The sequence below is a fragment of the Macaca thibetana genome, chromosome 8, assembly GCF_024542745.1.
Source record: "Macaca thibetana thibetana isolate TM-01 chromosome 8, ASM2454274v1, whole genome shotgun sequence".
In the NCBI taxonomy this organism is placed as follows: Eukaryota; Metazoa; Chordata; class Mammalia; order Primates; family Cercopithecidae; genus Macaca; species Macaca thibetana.
The window spans coordinates 90,874,839-90,893,845 of record NC_065585.1 but is presented as its reverse complement, the minus strand read 5'-3'; the positions used below and the strand labels follow the sequence as shown (position 1 = coordinate 90,893,845).

The 19,007-nt window shown below is 40.0% G+C and overlaps 1 protein-coding gene across 2 annotated transcripts in view; it reads right to left on the bottom strand.

Moving 5' to 3' along the window:
- The window catches only part of ATP6V1H (ATPase H+ transporting V1 subunit H), a 120,640-nt gene that overhangs the window by 80,476 nt on the left and 21,157 nt on the right, over positions 1–19,007 (bottom strand). The window contains exons 5-7 of one of the 2 annotated variants that reach the window (XM_050801791.1): positions 12,842–12,955; positions 9,751–9,855; positions 6,285–6,338 (exon numbers count right to left, since the gene is read on the bottom strand). In XM_050801791.1, the coding sequence (XP_050657748.1) occupies positions 6,285–6,338; positions 9,751–9,855; positions 12,842–12,955 (273 nt within the window). The remainder of the gene's footprint in view (positions 1–6,284; positions 6,339–9,750; positions 9,856–12,841; positions 12,956–19,007) is intronic. The other variant, XM_050801792.1, reaches the window with a different exon arrangement.

The window sequence follows — 19,007 nt, the reverse complement described above, 5'->3', positions numbered from 1 at the left end:
AGACAAGGTTTCCAAAGGCTGGCCCCCAGGTCTAAGGGCCCTAGCAGCAATGGCCCTGTTAGCACAAGCAGCAGATAAACTAACCCTTAGGCAAAACCTGAATATAAAGGCCTCCCATGCTGTGGTAACTTTAATAAATACCAAAGGACATCATTGGTTAACAAATGCTAGATTAACCAAGTACCAAACCTTGCTATGTGAAAATCCCCACATAACCATTGAAGTTTGCAACACCCTAAACCCCACTACCCTGCTCCCAGTATCAGAGAGCCCAGTTGAACATAACTGTGTAGAGGTGTTGGACTCAGTTTATTCTAGCAGGCCCAACCTCCGAGACCATCCTTGAACATGAGTAGACTGTAAGTGGTACATGGACGGGAGCAGCTTCGCCAACCCCTGCAAAGTGACTCTAAAGACGGCGACAAGCCCTGCTCCAGTCACACCCGGAAGCTGACTGGTCCACGCACGGCCGAAGCACAAGGAAACTCATCGCGGGACTCATTTTCCTTAAAATGTGGACTTGTACAGTAAGGACTTCACCTGACCTTCCTCAGATTGAGGGCTATTTCCAGTGTATACATCAAGTCACTGAGGTAGGACAAAAGGTTGCTATGGTCCTACTATTTTACAGTTATTATAAGTGTACTAGAACTCTAAAAATAACTTGTTTGCATAATGTTATTCTATACAAGGTATGTAGCCCAGGAAATAACCAACCTGATGTGTGTTATGACCCACCTGAGCCTCCCATGACCACAGTTTTTGAAATAAGATTAAGAAATGAAGACTGGTAGGGGCTCATAAATGATACGAGTAAAGTGTTAGCCAAAACAGAAGAAAAAAGGGTGCCCAAACAAGTCACCTTACAATTTGATGCCTGTGCTGTCATTAACAGCAGTAAGTGAGGAATAAGGTGTGGTTCTCTTAATTAGAAAAGACGCTACATGGCAGAAAATAAGTACATCTGTCATAAATTAGGACTGTGTGGAAATAAATGTAAATACTGGTCTTGTGTCATTTAGGCCACTTGGATTAAAAAAAACAAAAAAAAAGATGAAAAGGATCCAGTCCACCTTCAAAAAAGGAAAAAATGGCCCTTCCTTTCCTAAAGGACAATGTAACCCCTTAGAGCTAGTAATAACCAATCCCCTTGATCCTCACTGGAAAAAAGGGGAGCGTGTGACCTTAGGAATCGATGGGGCCGGACTGGATCCTCGAGTAAATATCTTGGTTCGAGGAGAAGTTCACAAACGCTCTCCTGAGCCAGTGTTTCAAACTTTCTATGATGAACTAAATGTGCCAGTACCAGAAATTTCAGGAAAAACAAAAATTTGTTTTTGCAATTAGCCGAGCATGTAGCCCAGTCTCTCAATGTCACTTCATGTTATCTATGTGGAGGAACTGTAATAAGAGATGAATGGACATAGGAAGCCTGAGAATTAGTACCTACAGACCCAGTTCCTGATGAATTCCCAGCTTAAAAGAATCACCCTGATAATTTCTGGGTCCTAAAAGCCTCAATTATTGGACAATATTGCATAGTTAGAAAAGGAAAAGAATTCACTCACCCCGTAGGATGACTTAGTTGTCTGAGACAGAAACTGTGTAACAGTACTACAGAAACAGTTACTTGGTGGAGTTCAAATCACACAGAAAGAAATTCATTTAGTAAATTCCCAAAGTTGCAAACTGTGTGAACCCATCCGGAGTCCCACTGGGACTGGACAGTCCCCACTGGATTATACTGGATATGTGGGCATAGAGCTTATGCCAAATTACCTGACCAGTGGGCAGGTAGTTGTGTTATTGGCACTATTAAACCATCTTTCTTCCTACTGCCCATAAAAACAGGTGAACTCCTGGGCTTCCCTGTCTATGCATCCCGCAAAAAGAGAACATAGCTATAAGAAATTGAAAAAATGATAAATGGCCCCCTGAGAGAATCATACAATATTATGGGCCTGCTACTTGGGCACAAGATGGCTCGTGGGGATATCGGACCCCCATTTACATGATCAACCGAATCATACAGTTACAAGCTGTCTTAGAAATAATCACTAATAAAACCAACAGTCTTGACTATTCTGGCCCGGCAAGAAACTCAGATGAGAAATGCTATCAAAATAGATTAGCTCTCGACTACTTGCTAGCAGCTGAAGGAGAGGTCTGTAGGAAATTTAACCTTACTAATTGCTGCCTACTCATAGACAATCAAGGGCAAGCAGTTGAAGACATGGTTAGAGATATGACAAAACTGGCACACATGCCCGTGCAAGTGTGGCATAGATTTGATCCTAGGGTCATGTTTAGAAAATGGCTCCCAGAGCTAGGAGGATTTAAAAATCTTATAATAAGAGTTGTAATAGTAATAGGAACCTACTTACTGCTCTCTTGTTTGCTACCTGCACTTCTTCGAATGATAAAAAGCTTCATTGCTACCTTAGTTCACCATAATGCACAAGTGTGCTGTATGAATCACTATTGATCTGTTTTGCAAGAAGACATGGGTAGTGAAAATGAAAGTGAGAACTTCCACTAATAAAATGAGTGAGAGTCTCAAAAGTGGGGAATAAGGGAGGAGACCACACCTCATATTGTCTTATGCCCAATTTCTGCCTCCAAAGAAAGAAGAAGTAAAAACTAAAAGGCAGAAATGAAATTCACAGGCAGACAGCCAGGCGCCACACCCTGGGCCTGGCAGTTAAAGATCGACTCCTGACCTATTGGTTCTGTTATCTGTAGATTACATTGTATAGAAACGCACTGTGAAAATCCCTATCTTGTTTTATTGCGATCTAATTACCGGTGCATGCAGCCCCTAGTCACCTACCCACTGCTTGCTCAATCAGTCACAACTCTCTCACATGCACCCCCTTAGAGTTGTGAGCCCTTAAAAGGGACAGGAATTGCTCACTTGAGGAGCTCAGCTCTTGAGACAGAAGTCTTGCCAATGCCCCCGGCCAAATAAACCCCTTCCTTCTTTAACTCGGTGTCTGAGGAGTTTTGTCTGTGGCTCATCCTGCTACAGAGTCACAGTATTCTTTCATCAGGGCATCAGTACAACAATCCACTTCCACGCTATCCTGCCTTCCTCAGAAGAAAAGACTTACAATTCACGTTTAAGAATCAGTCTAAAGTAAGTACATATAATCTGATGTCTATTTTCACAATTAGGAGAAGAAAAATAATAGACTTTAAGGAAATTCCACTTATCTAATGTCATTTAAATAAAAATGTTTCACTGGGCACACTGGGTCACGCCTATAATCCCAACACTTTGGAAGGCCAAGGCGGGTAGATTGCCTGAGCTTAGGAGTTCAAGGCCAGCCTAGACAACATAGTGAGACCTTGTCTCTACCAAATACAAAAAAAAATTGGTGAGGCATGGTGGCTCGTGCTTGTAGTCCCAGCTACTGGCGGGACAGGGGTCAAGGGTTGGCGGTGGTGGTTGGGCTGAGGTGGGAGGATCGCTTAAGCCTGGGAGGCAGAAGTTGCAGTGAGCTGAGATCGCGCCACTGCACTCCAACCTGGTGACATAGTGAGACTCCATCTCAAAAAAAAAAAATGTTTTTAATGATCCACTCAACTTAAAATGATGCTTCTGAGGTCATTTTGAAAAGACTGTTGAATCATGTTTATTTCACATTTTGCAGTGTAAAACTTGTTTTATACTGACATCAAGTGGCAATAATTTGTAATGCAGTTTACCAAACTGCTTTTCTCCACTCTGAAAAGATATGATTTAAATATATGATACTGATACCTTAAAAAGTCTGAGTAAACAATGTGACTTAAGGAATGCCTAAAGATGCAATTCCAACTCAGTTGCCTCACAAGTAATTCCCTAAGCAATCCATTTCTTCAGAGTCTCTGTGTGACCTCGGGCATGTTGGTATGTTTTCCTGTTTGGTCTCACTACTCATCCATAAAATGTGGCTAATGATATGACATATTGAACAGGGAGTGTAAATATTCAAGGCGATGTAAATGTAAAATGAGTAAGTGCCAGGCACAGAGTAAGTGCTCAATGAATATTAGCTGCTAGATTAAGATTTCCCTATGGAAATACAAGAATCAAAGGAAGGGCTGACGCCCTACTCTCAACACATGGAGGTCTGCTTTTCAAGTAGACAGCCATCTAAAAAAGTAAGAACTTCAGGAGGAGTCCAAAAATATGTTCAGGGTTAAGAGTCATTAAAGGGAAGAAAGTAGGAAACCAAAGGCCATCTTTTCCTAACTCACAATCACTCCTGATGTGAATTCCATTTAGGATATATATGAATCTACCAGGTAAACCACTTAGACCAACACACTGCCAACTCAATTAATTTTTTTTTCTAACACATTGCACAGAAAGCAGCAAAATAAGGATGTCATGTCAGCAGAGTTTGCATTTCCTTATTTAAGCTTTTAATAACTTAAAATGCTTTGACAATCGCTTAAATAAGTTTATATGTCTAAAATAAGCTAAATAATTTTTCAAGCTGGTAGAAATTCAAGTCACATGAAATAAAGATTCCCAATTTAAGCAAAATAAAGATTCTCAATGTAAACATCTGCTTCTGACTGAGAAACAAGTCTTACCCATCATTTCCTCAGCCCACCATGGCCCCAAGATGGCGCATCTAGTTCCATACCTTTTTCTGATTCCACTTCAGAAGGCTAACAGCCATTTTCTGACCTAACATATGAGTCATCAAACACTTCAACCCATGCTCCAAGAGAAGCCCAGCTTCAAAATGGATTTTGCTGCCATCTATGGTCTTAGAACATACATACCCGTGACATTCATTCAGATTATGGAAGTACCAGTAACCAATAGGGATATTAAATGGCTCCTACAGAGCTTCACTTGGGTCTATTACAGGCAGATTACAGAAACTACCCTCTAAAGATGCTTCCTAGTTTCCTAGAGATACTTTCAGCAAAGGAAGCTAGACACACTTCTGTTTCTGTCTCCATTTTCCCTGTCTTTCTATTAACTGGCTCTCATCATGAACATTGTTAACTTGTCCAAACTTACTTCCAATTCCTGAGCTATTCCTACAGCACAGCAAAGTTAAGCCATTCCCAAATGGAAAACATAACTTTAGCCAAGAAAGGAACTTGGGGAGCCATAATTAGTTTTAACCTTTAACCTTTTGGCTCTACAAAAATGTGGAAAGAAGGCCTGGTGTGGTGGCTCCTGCCTGTAATCCTGTAATCCCAGCACTTTGGGAGGCCAAGGCGGGCGGATCATGAGGTCAAGAGATCAATACCATTCTGGCCAACATGGTGAAATCTCGTCTCTACTAAAAATACAAAAATTTGCTGGGTATGGTGGCGGGCGCCTGTAGTCCCAGCTACTCAGGAAGCTGAGGTAGGAGAATTACTTGAACCTGGGAGGCGGAGGTTGCAGTGAGCTGAGATCACACCACTGCATTCCAGCCTGGTGACAGGCATCTCAAAAAAAAAAAAAAGTGGAAAGAGATTAGTCAAAAAAGAAAGTAGAGCAAGGGGCTGGCTACCATGTAGCTCCACATAAAGCCTTGAGCTTCACAGTACAGCAGTCAGTTTTAGTGCCATCAAGGAACTGAATTACAGGTGCGGTGGCTCACACCTGTAATCCCAGCACCTTGGGAGACCAAGGCAGGCAGATTACTTGAGGCCAGGAGTTCAAGACCAGCCTGGCCATCTCTACTAAAAATACAAAAATTAGCCAGACGTGGTGGTGCATGCCTGTAATCCCAGCTACTCGGGAGGCTGAGGCAGGAGAATCACTTGAACCCAGCAGGCAGAGGTTGCAATGAGCTGAGATTGTGCCACTGCACTCCAGCCTAGAGGACAGAGCTAGACTCTGTCTCAATAAATAAATAAATAAATAAATAAATAAATAAACGAACGTAACCGAATTTCTTTCAAATGTTTGATGCTTTTGTTCACCTGTTGATTAGACAGATATTAGACAGTTTAATCAGATAATTGAAGTTTAAAGGAAAATTTTATGATTATTTGCTCCAGTTGTGCTTCTGAATTCATATTTTTGCTTTGATTCTCAGGTCTGAAACAAAAGTCACCTGGAAAAAAGAGCAACAGGGAAGAACAAGTCTTATGACTACCACAGAAAAGATGATCCTCATAGACTATCAATATTTATATATAGTTTATATTACAATTAACCTAACTGGAGGTGACCATGGATTTATAGTTGGGGAACTAGTAAACACCTTCAAAATTTTGTGTATATTGACTCAAAATAATTTATTTTGGGGATGTTTAGGAGGCCAGTGAAGGAATATACTTACATCACTTGAAGAGACTGTTCCTGTTTCAACAGCAACACCGCTACCACGCAGTTTCTATTACGAAATAAATAACTCATTATTTAGTTTTGTTTTGTTTTGATTTTATCCTAATGTATCAGCTTACAAAAGGGAGCTAAGCAAATTTTTCCCCTAATTCTATGTAATAATTTTTCCCCTATAATTTTATTCCTAATCCTAGTCAATAAAAAGCAAGGGGATGACATAAAATGTTCTAAATATCGTTACGCTCTTCCAGATAATATATTTATCAGTAAGTAGCTAAAAATGGAACAATAATAAACTGACTACTAAGCTCCAGGTAAATTTCATGGGTAAAGCCAGTGTAAATTTCCAAGTCTTAAGATTTACTTACTGAATTGTTTTTCCAGTAAGATGACTGCCTTAAATTGAACTATCCACACTATATTCTGTAGCAAAGCTTTCAAAAACAGGTGCCTGATGTCAGGAAGGTACAATATGCGACTTGGTTATCCACAGCAAAGCTAACGAATTACAATGACCAATCAAAATCTCAAATGTCATACAGAAATGACCAAAGAAAATTTAAAGACAGAGGCTGAAAGTGCAAGAGAAAAGCAATAATGAATTTCTGAAAGGAAATTTTGTATTTATTCAATAACTACTATCTGCGAAGTACAGGCATGAGTCCCCACAACCCAAGTGCAACACTCCAAACTACCCAAAAAGGCTTCAAAGGCCAATATAAGATCAAAGAACAAAACATCTAAACTTGCAACTTGGACTTTTGAAAGTTTATTTCTATTAGAATCAGGAAATTGTGGTACTTTTTGTGAGAGAGAAAAACACTTGTGATAGAAAAAAAAGAGACACTCCAGACATAGCACTATCGCATGACAATTGAGAAAAGTAGCAAGTAATATCAGAAATAATTGTTACTTTTTAAAACGAAGAGTCTGGATTTTAATCATGATAGAAGGCTACGAAGAAGTACCTGCCCGCAGCAAGAGGGACAGTGCAATGAGAGCCAAGCAGAAGCAGTAGCCAGACTGAGAAGCAAGGCCAGGCTAAGCCTGGGTACCCTGAAGAGGTCCCCTGCAGCAGAAGGACCCGCAAAGCAGAGGCATTGCACAACTTAAAGTCCACAACTTAAAGCCAAAGACTCTGTGATAAAAAGAGTGCACTAAAAAGATGCAGAAAATTCTTGAAGAGCATTTATCTATAAAAAGCTCAATTCTAATGAAAACTATTCTAGACATTGAAATATTTACTTCCACTAGTGATGAGAGAAATATTCCACCCAGTTGTTGGACATCGTCACAAGCATGGTCAATCATTCCAGAAGTGACAGTCACCTGAGAGGCACAACGTATATGTTATTCCTAGGAGGAAAAGTCTAAGGTAAAAGTGCCCCAAAAGCTAGGAGCATGCCACAGCATCCATTCTTCCCTACCAATTTTCACTTTATGAATTCAGCTACAGAGCCTTATTACCACTATACTTGAAAGCTAACATTACCCCAGAATGAAGTTTTGTTTTTCTGGGGATTTTTTTGTTGCTTTTTCTTTGTTTTTGAGACAAGAGTCTCATACTGTCAGGGTGGAGTGCAGTGGCGTGATAACAGCTCACTGCAGCCTCAACCTCCTCAGGCTCAAGTGATCCTCCTGCCTCCTGCTGAGTAGCTGGAACTACAGGTGTGCACCACCACACTCAGCTAATTTTTCTATTTTCTGTAAAGATAGGGTTTTGCCATGTTGCCCCAGCTGATCTCAAACTCCTGGGCTCAAGCAATTGGCGTGCCTCAGCCTCCCAAAGCGCTAGGATTACAGGCATAAGCCACCACACCAGGCCTGGAATTAAGTTTATTAAAGGGGAGAGATCATTTCAAAGTAGGAAAAAAGGGAGAGGTGTATCCTATTTAACTAACATTCTGATCCCAAATGACATGCTACATTTAGAAATTTTAAATCTCACTTTCACAAGCTTGTTTCTTACGTTTTAAATAGCTTGTTTTTTAAATACCTCACAAACTCAATAAAATGGTGGCTCTTGTAAAAACACTTTTTAAAACCAAGCCCCAAACCAGTTAAAATTGATGTTATTAACATAAAAAAGATTTTGATCAAAAAACTCTAAAATATCTCTATCCAAATATAAATGGCAATTAGGCTCCCCTAAAAAAGGCAGGCAACAAGACAAAAAGTAAATCTAAGCAAAATATGGTGTCTTTCTTATGCCTCAAACTAAAATCTGTTAATAAAGTCACCTGAAATCTAAATAGCAACTTTCAAAAAATTTCGAATAGACATTTATTTGTAATCTAACAACCTACCAATATTGTTTCCCCTGGTCCCATTCCTCCTCTAGGTCACCCTCACATCAAAATCTCATTCCCTTCTACCTTTTCATCTCCAGAATCCTCCTCCCCTGTCCACCTTTAGTTCTCTCCTCTTCTGAGTATCAAACACCACACCTCTTCATACCTACTACACTTCATCCCCGTAAGCCTGAACCTATCATTCCGCAGAACCATCATTTGTGTCCTATCTTTTGCCCTATCCTGAGGAAACATGAAGACAAAACAGAAAACTTGTCATTTTCCAAGCCATCACACCTGCAGGCTATTTTCCTCCCGAAGACAGAGAGCTAGAAAGGCCTGCAAGCAACCAAGATGACCAGTAGGCGTGCTTCAAGTAGTTCGTTAGGCCTAACTAATCCCACCCTGAAACTGGGAAATTGTGAGAACGAGCCACTGTGTGGGACACTGTCCTCTTGCAGCTGGACTGGACAGCTCCAGGCTCACCCAGGGGGAGCTGGAAGCATGGGAGGGACTCGGCCAGACAAGGACAAGCAGGTTAGCTAATAAAGATCTAGAACATGCTGTTTGCAGTTTAAAATGCCCCTGGTGGCACCCAGGACCAGTTTGTTTATTAGTGTAATCGGTTAGACAGCTTAGCCTAGTTATGTAACCAAAAGGGCATAGAAGATCTCACTCGAAACTTTCAGAGAGCTCTCCCAAAACCAAGATTTCCCGCACAAATCTTGGTGGTTCACAATCCTGGGGCAGCCGAGGGAGCTGCACCTGGAAATCTCTCGGCCCGAGGCATGCTCTCTCCTGCTGTACCGTTTCTTTTCCTTTATCGAAGCCTCACACGCACGTGCTCTTTGGAGCTGTGTGGGTCCTTTCAATTCTCCAGCCTGTATCATCTTGGCAGCCACCTAGAAGAAAGGTACTCCCTGACCCCTGAAAAGCATGAATAAGAAACCCCAAGTGGCAGAAGAGACAGAAAGGATTGAAACGAAGCCAGTCAAAAGAAAGAAAAAGCAAAGCACACTACCCATATCTGACAGTAGTTTGGTTTGTCAAGTTCAAAATGGCATTATTTTAATAAAATATTTTTGTAATTTAACATATTTACTATAAATAGCTTAAAAGAACATGGATGTTATATTCCCTTCAAAGGTACTTTAAAAAAATTTCTTTTACCTGTGAACTCAGCTGAGTTTTTATCCAATTGAAATAGTAATTTAAGTCACTGCCTTCCATCAATTCTTTTCCCCAAGCTGCTAACTTGGCAATAATTCTTGCTGCCTGAAAACAAATAAGAAATACATTTGAACGCAACATTAATTCTAAAAATCACATCATATACCTTAAAAAAAGGATTTGTAACAATTTTGCTACACAATTTCTTAACACTCAACCACTCTAAAAATAATAGTTTTTATATTTCATTTTTTAAAATATATTTTGAAACAAACATTAAAAATATATTTCTAAATATTTCCATCAAAGTGAACCCAAATTAGCTGGGTCTTAGGAATTTCTTGACACTCCCTGAATTATTTTGGGTTTCAAAAGTAAGATTGGAATTCATTATATGACCAGCAAAAAACAGAACACAAAAATCTGCCTTAGAAGCAGACTGTCACCAAACCACTTGCCAGAAATCTAAACAATCTCTACAACAAACTGCCAGGCTCTCCGACACTCATTCCAAGCCACTTGGGAGTTCTAACACTTAAAAATCCATTTCTAGGCCGGGCGCGGTGGCTCAAGCCTGTAATCCCAGCACTTTGGGAGGCCGAGACGGGCGGATCACGAGGTCAGGAGATCGAGACCATCCTGGCTAACACGGTGAAACCCCGTCTCTACTAAAAAATACAAAAAACTAGCCGGGCGAGGTGGCGGGCGCCTGTAGTCCCAGCTACTCGGGAGGCGGAGGCAGGAGAATGGCGTGAACCTGGGAGGCAGAGCTTGCAGTGAGCTGAGATCCGGCCACTGCACTCCAGCCTGGGCGACAGAGCCAGACTCCGTCTCAAAAAAAAAAAAAAAAAAAAAAAAATTCCATTTCTTAGGATAATATACATCATAGGTATTAGTCATCTCTCCCAACATAAATAAATATCCTTTCTCCTCAAAGATCTCTCCATTTTCTTCAAGCTATAAAACTAACCATTTTTTAAATTAAATAGACAATATAAAGTACTAGTTCTCCATACACAAACCAATTTAATAAATATTCTATCAGAACTGAAAGCAAATCACTGTCTTAAAACTCCAAATCATTCAGCAATAATTCATCCCAGTAGAGAATGAAAGGCTACACTAGCTAACCTCAAAATAATTTCCCATGCTGGTAGACTCATGTTTGTTCTTACATTTGAATACAGCAAACCAGACTGACAGGTGCACTTCCAAGGTCAGAACGTTAGACACTTAAGTGTTCTGGTGTATTTGAAATTCCACAACATAGGGACTAACAGGGGCGCCTTTACTTGCTCATTGAGTTGTGACATGCTGAGGTTTTCACATGCCCAGCTAAATGAATTTATAAATACATTATCTAGTTTAAACTCATCTTACTGTCACAAAATAGACAACTGACTTAAAAGGATTACTGTTAGGAGGCCAAGGATTGAAAATATCATCAGCAGTGCATGCACAAGACAAAGGAACAAGAGCATAAGCTAGCATAAGCTCTTTATCAGCACATGGTAAACCAATGGGAGTCTCCCTCAGAATGTGAAAGATTGGCCAAAAGTAAATGAAATCATCAAGAAGTTAACATGGATTTGGCCGCACAGTAATAATGAACCATTCCCTAAGTGTATATTTGTTTAATGTATTTGTCAGTTTTGTTGTTATACCATTAGGAGGACATTTAAACCAGTGAAGACAACAAACCTCTACAATTTTAAAGAGGGAAATATATTACTGGCTTTTAAAAAAATATTCTTTAAAATACAGTGTATTTCATCAGTCCTCCTTAATTTCTCTTTTTATAGATATTTCATAATGTCCACAACATATAAATATACTATATGAATACAATATATAACTATGCCATATGAATACATATACATGTGGAAGGAGGGAGGGAGGGAGTGAGACAACATACATGTTCAAAAATGTTTCACTGCCAGTGGCCCCTGATTTGAAAACTTTTAAAAACATCTACTGAAACAAGCAGCCTCTGGAGCTACATGCCCCCCAACAGCTCCTGCCATCCCCAGCCCGTAGCCCACTCCCCAATGGAAATAGAGAACGCCTGTTTGTACAAAGGTTTATTCTCTCAACCCTGCTTTCAGACTCCACGAAAGATTCTTTAGTACTAGGGCTTCCAAACATAGCCTACGTTTAAAACAGGAATGTATGCTGGGTGTGGTGGCTCACGCCCGTAATCCCAGCTTTCTAGGAGGCTAAGGCAGATGGATCACAAGGTCAGGAGTTCAAGACCAGCCTGGCCAACATGGTGAAACCTTGTCTCTACTATAGATACAAAAATTAGCTGGGCGTGGTGGTGCATGCCTGTAATCTCAGCTACTGGGGAGGCTGAGGCAGAAGAATCGCTTGAACTTGGGAGACGGAGGTTGCAGTGAGCCGAGATCGCGCAACTGCACTTCAGTCTGGCAACACAGTGAGACTCCGCCTCAAAAAAAAAAAAAAAACAAGAGTGCATTTAAGATATTGAAAAGCAATCAAGTAATTACTTAAAATAAAAATGAAACACAGTCGCTGCTTCAAAGTAAAATTTAATTTCTATATAGTAAAATGTGATTAACCCCACTACAAACACTGTACATGTGAGAATTCTCCACAGGCTTTGATGCACTCCTTGCAGTCCACAAAACCTTAACTGCGTCAGAGCAACCCTATCTCCTTCCAACTCCCAATGTCCTTTTCTCTACTGAACACCGATACGGAAAGCTAATGTCATAGTAGTTACGCCTATGGGAACGGACAGGTTACTATGTCATAAAGGGCACAGTAGTTACTCCTACGGGAACGGACATAAAAGGCCCAGGTTTCTTTCTTACCTAAATGAGAATGTAATCACAATTCTGTCAATTTTAAACAAAATTTTTTAAATAAAAACCTTTCTTCTTTGTATTTAAAAAAAAAAAAAAAAATCCAATTGGGGGCAGTGGCTCACACCCGTAATCCCAGCACTTTAGGAGGCCAAGGCAGGTGGATTGCTTGAGCCCTGAAGTTCAAGGCCAGCCTTGGCAACATAGTGAGACCCTCTCTCCTTAAAAAAATTTTTAAAAAAGAATCCAATCAATTCAAAATTTACCATATAAACAGTAAAGGGATCCTGGCGATTCAACATTGGCAGAAAGTAGGGCCACGCAGTGTTCTTGCTACGTCTTGCGTAGTCAAAGAAAATGCTAACACGCTGATGATTTTCCTAAAAAAGAAAAGAAATGGTATCACCAATCAGAACACATTTTGCTAAAGAATGTAACAATTGTGCACCACTTCTCAACCTCCCATCAGTCTGTGTTCTTTCTTTTTTCAGTGTGTGTATGTGTGATTTGCCTGTCATTATTACTACGGGGCAGGGGGTAGGGATGGTAGTAGGGACAGATATTTTACTAAAAAAATCACCTTTAATGATTATGATTATTTTAAATCACAAAGTGTAAGACTACAAGTTACACTTCTCGGCCTGCACCTCTGACCTGTTACTCCCAATGTAGCAGGTCTACACCCACCACCAACACCCAAGTGTGAGCACCTGGCTGCCACACAAGGGAAATCAAAATCGGAAAGGGAGCAGGAAGAGCGCAAAGTAGGTCTAGATACACCTTGAACTACTAACAAATAGGCAAGGGAAACAGAGAATTAAATGAATCTTAAATGTTCAAGTTACTTCTTAGCATATCACGGGATAAATAAAACTTGGGATAAATAAAGACAGCAGAAAACAGCACATACTACCAGTGGACATAGGATCTGAGTAAGAGAAAATTCTTAGTTCCAATTATTAAAACTTCACCACTCACTTAAATTTTCTCTATCACTGGCTGAGATCCACCTTCTGGTTCATTATGTGAATACAGTTGTTAAATAGCAATACTTTTTTCAAAATTCTTTTACTACACCACCATATCAGCAATAGTAATACTTTTTCTGATTAAACTTTTATTAATGTATTTATTTATTTTATTTCCCTAGGTTACTGGGGAACAGGTGGTATTTGGTTATGTTAAGTTCTTTAGCGGTGATCTGTGGGTCTTAATACTTTCTAAAAGCACAAATAACCACATAAACAAAAAATTCCTATTTTCAGATTAACATTTAATTATTTTTAAATATAGTGTTTTTTGTTTTTTTGTTTTTTTGGTTAATATTGGTCTACACTAATAATTACCTATTTGAGGAATAGCCTACTATCTCCTTAGGTAATGAGTCATTATTGTTTAGAATAACAATTTGAAGGAGTTGTGACAATGATTTTATCAAGGAATCCAAAATTCAGATGAGCCATCATTGCTTCATTGGTAGAGGTACCAGGTTACAGACCTTTAAGAGAATAAGGGTAAAGAAATCCTTCTGGTCAGGTACACTTAGCAACTGCTGTTGACATCCAGGCAAAGAAAACAATTTAATCCTCAAAATCATGTGCTAAAAACTAAGCATGTGAGGAAACATAAGCAATTCTGTCAAAAAGCATTTTGTTCAGAAGTGATAAGGATGAAATGATAGGATTAAAAATAGAAAATTATTATAAATAGCACAAGGAATTGAATGATAAAGGTATATATAAACTTCTCCATGTAACTAAAATTTTACAAATAAAATCAATTGCTAAACTATAATGAGGGCCAGGTGCAGTACCTCACACCTGTAATCCTAGCACTTTGACAGGCCAAGTGGGAGGGCTGCTTGAGCCCAGGAGTTCAAGACCAGCCTGGGCAACATAGTGATACCCCATCTCTACAAAAAAATAAAAAATTAGCCAGGTGTGGTGGCACACACCTATGGTCGCAGCTACTCAAGAGACTGAGGTGGGAAGATCACTTGAACCCAGGAGTTCGAGGCTGCAGTGAGCTGTGATCACACTACTGCACTTTAGCCTGGGTAACAGAGCAAACCCCTGTCTCAAGAAAACAAAAATAAAATTAAAAAAATAAAAATATATACATTGGGCCAGGCACTGTGGCTCACACCTGTAGTCCCAGCACTTTAGGAGGCTGAGACAAGCAGATCACTTGAGGTCAGGAGTTCGAGACCAGCCTGGCCAACATGGTGAAACCCCATCTCTACTGAAAATGCAAAAATTAGCTGGGCGTGGTGGCATGTGCCTGTAGTCTCAGTGACTTCAGAAGCTGAGGCAGCAGAATCGCTTGAACCTGGTGGGTGGAGGTTACAGTGAGCCGAGATTAGGCCACTGCACTCCAGCCTCAGCAACAGAGTAAGACTCTATCTCAAAAAAAAAAAAAAAAAAAAGCATATATATACACATATATATATAAAAAACATATATACACACACACATTGTATATAAAAAGTATATATATACACACACACTTTGTATATATATACACTTTGTATATATACAGTATATATATACTTTGTACACATAGTGTGTATATATGCTTTGTTTACATGCTTTGTATACATGCTTTGTATACAGTGTATATATATACTTTGTATACAGTGTGTATATATACTTTGTATACACAGTGTGTATATATACTTTGTATATAGTGTGTGTGTATAGTGTAATATATGCTTTGTATACATATATACTTTGTATACATAGTAGTGTATATATATACTTTGTATAGTGCATATATATACTTTGTATATAGTGTGTGTATAGTGTATACACAGTGTACATATGCTTTGTATACATATATACTTTGTATACATAGTGTATATATATACTTTGTATATAGTGTGTGTGTATATATATACACACATACATATACATACATTGAATTGGTAGATGAGAATAATACCAGTTACCTAAATCTGAATCTCTCCACTGATCTTTCATAAATAAAGGTTAACAAAAAGATCAAATAAAAAACTACACGAAACCCATGCCCTCAGGATAACAAGACAGAGAATCCACATTTGTAATTAACCATAATAAAAGAAACACAAAGTCCCAGCAAAAGCTATCTCTCATACTCCACCACAAGCTTTTGTGGATGATAAGATGCATCTGAGGCCGGGCGTGGTGGCTCAAGCCTGTAATCCCAGCACTTTGGGAGGCCGAGGCGGGCGGATCACGAGGTCAGGAGATCAAGACCATCTTGGCTAACACGGTGAAACCCCGTCTCTACTAAAAAATACAAAAAACTAGCCGGGCGACGTGGCGGGCGCCTGTAGTCCCAGCTACTCCCGAGGCTGAGGCAGGAGAATGGCGTAAACCCGCGAGGCGGAGCTTGCCGTGAGCTGAGATCCGGCCACTGCACTCCAGTCTGGGCGACAGAACAAGACTCCGTCTCAAAAAAAAAAAAAAAAAAAGATGCATCTGAAAAATGTGTGTAGAAGGAAGGATATGGGCATAGAAAGGAAGAAGTTCTAAGGTGGATCTACAATTACCACCATAAAATAAAATAAACTCTAACTACGAAGAAACTGAAAAAGACTACTGGTAGACCAGAGCACAGGCTACAGGGAGCAGGGAGCAGTCTTGGAAAGGCATCATTTTTGAGAGATAATAAAGTATAAAAAAAAAAAAGAAGAAGAAGAAGAAAAAGCATCTTTAGGAGATTGGGTGGCAGAAAAGGAAGCAAAAGAGGAAACTTCAGGGTTCTGCAAGACAAAATGAGACCAAAAAAAAAAAAAAAATCCAAGGACATACAATCTGCCCCCACCAAAAGAAAGTCATCTATTAAAGAAACTGCCAGCCTTGGCATATAATGAGACTCTTATCTCTACAACTAAAACTTTTTTTTAATTAACAAGGTGTGGTGGTAAGCGCCTGTAGTTCCAGCTACTCAAGAGGCTTAGGTGGGAGGATTGTTTGAGCCCAAGAGCTCAAGGTTACAGTGCACTATAATGGCACCATTGCACTCCAGCCTGGGTGACAGAGTGAGAGCTTGTCTCAAAAAAAAAAAAAAGGGCCGGGCGCGGTGGCTCAAGCCTGTAATCCCAGCACTTTGGGAGGCCGAGACGGGTGGATCATGAGGTCAGGAGATCGAGACCATCCTGGTAACACGGTGAAACCCCGTCTCTACTAAAAAATACAAAAAAAACTAGCCGGGTGAGTTGGCGGGCGCCTGTAGTCCCAGCTACTCGGGAGGCTGAGGCAGGAGAATGGCGTAAACCCGGGAGGCGGAGCTTGCAGTGAGCTGAGATCTGGCCACTGCACTCCAGCCCGGGTGACAGAGCGAGACTCCATCTCAAAAAAAAAAAAAAAAAAAAAAAAAAAAAAGAAAACCAAACAAAAGAGGCCGGGTGCAGTGGCTCACACCTGTAATCCCAGAACTTTGGGAGGCCAAGGCGGGTGGATCACCTGAGGTCAGGAGTTTGAGTCCAGCCTGGCCAATGTGATGAAATCCTGTCTCTACTAAAAATACAAAAATTAGCCAGGCGTGGTAGCACACGCTTGTAATCCCACTACTCGGGAGGCTGAGGCAGGAGGATTGCTTGAGCCCAGGAGGCAGAGGTTGCAGTGAGCCGAGATTGTGCCACTGCACTCCAGCCTGGATGACAAGAGCAAAACTCTGTCTCAAAAAAAAAAAAAGAAAGAAGAAAGAAAAGAAAGGAAGGGGGGAGAGAGAGAATAAAACAGACAAACTGCATCTCACCAGGAAAAAAAAAAAGAGAGAGAGAGGCCAGGCACAGTAGCTCATGCCTGTAATTCCAGCACTTTGGGAGGCAGAGGCAGGTGGATAACTTGAGGTCATGAGTTCGAGACTACCCTGACCAACATGGTGAACCCTGTCTCTACTAAAAATACAACAAAATTAGCTGGGCAAGGTGGGGCATGCCTGTAGTCCCAGCTACTCAGGAGGCTGAGGCAGGAGACTCGTTTCAACCCAGGAGGTAGAGGCTGTAGTGAGCGGAGATCATGCCACTGCACTCCAGCCTGGTCAATGAAGCGAGACTCCATCTCAAAAAAAAAGAGAGAGAGTGAGTCCGGGTGCGATGGCTCACACCTGAATCCCAGAATTCTGGGAGCCAAGGCAGGGAGATTTCTTGAGGCTAGTATTTCGAGACCAGCCTGGGCCACATGGCGAAATCCCACCTCTACTAAAAGTACAAAAATTAGTTGGGCACGGTGGCACAAGCCTGTAATCCCAGCTACTACTCTGGAGGCTGAGGCAAGAGAATCAATTAAACTTGGGAGGTGGAGGTTGCAATCATTGCTGAGATTGCACCACTGAACTCCAGCCTGGGTAACAAAGTGAGACCATGTATCAAAGAAAAAAAGAAGAAAAAAAAACGGTACTCTTGAGTGAGGAATATTATAAACCACCCAAACCCATGATATGAATAGATGAAAGAACCCCACACAGATACAAAACTACCATAAAAAGAAACCAAAAGACGCACATCAAAATATCGCAGGTGATGAAATTTCTCTCCCCCAAAAAAATTGCAAAACAAAACTGTAACATAACAACGCAAACTGAATTAAATATCCTCAAACATCTGGAAAAATAAAATACCACCTTGAATCAGAAATTCAAAACCAAAACTAAGAAATGTGCCCCTAATAAGGGAAAATTTAAACATAGCTGATGGAACTCAGGAAAGAAATGAAAGAAAAGAGCAAAATGGTCTCAAAATTTAAAACTAAATTATACGGTGTTCAACAGAGAACAGACTCAAAAGTCAAAGAACTGTGAACCAGAGATCCTGTATCAGCCAAGCTGCTCTTTAAGATTACAGGAAAAAATTTTAATGCAAAAATTTAAAGACTACTGTACACATAAGACATTCTTGAGGAACCTACTAGCAGATAAGCTTCATCTAATCAAGAGATCCCTGGGAAAACTTTAGCAAAAGACCCAGTGGTGAAAATTTAATATAACAAAACAAAAGTGGGAACAAGGGTAGAATAGTAATAAATGTTGTATGTCCTGACAAAGTAAAAAATAGCCACTAAAAATGAGAAGAGAGGAAAAGTAGAATAAATTCATTGATTGTTGCAAATCAAAAAATACTATTAAAAATGACAAATGAAATTATAAATGAATAAAACAGGGATTAACAGCATTAAAGGGATATAAATACAAAGATAACCAATAGAACACAGAAAACTTCCTAAATGCCAAAAAAGTTTAATGCAAATGCAAAAAAAACACATAATAAAGAATAACATAGTAATGCACACAGTAATTATAACACAGTATGACAGTTGAGATCGAATTTCTTAGTAATATTCATAAATGTGGATGGTTTAATTCACCTATTAAAAGAAAAAGGGGTTTCAACTCACAAACAAGACCCAAATCTATACTGTATACAAAAGACTTACCTAGAACAAAATG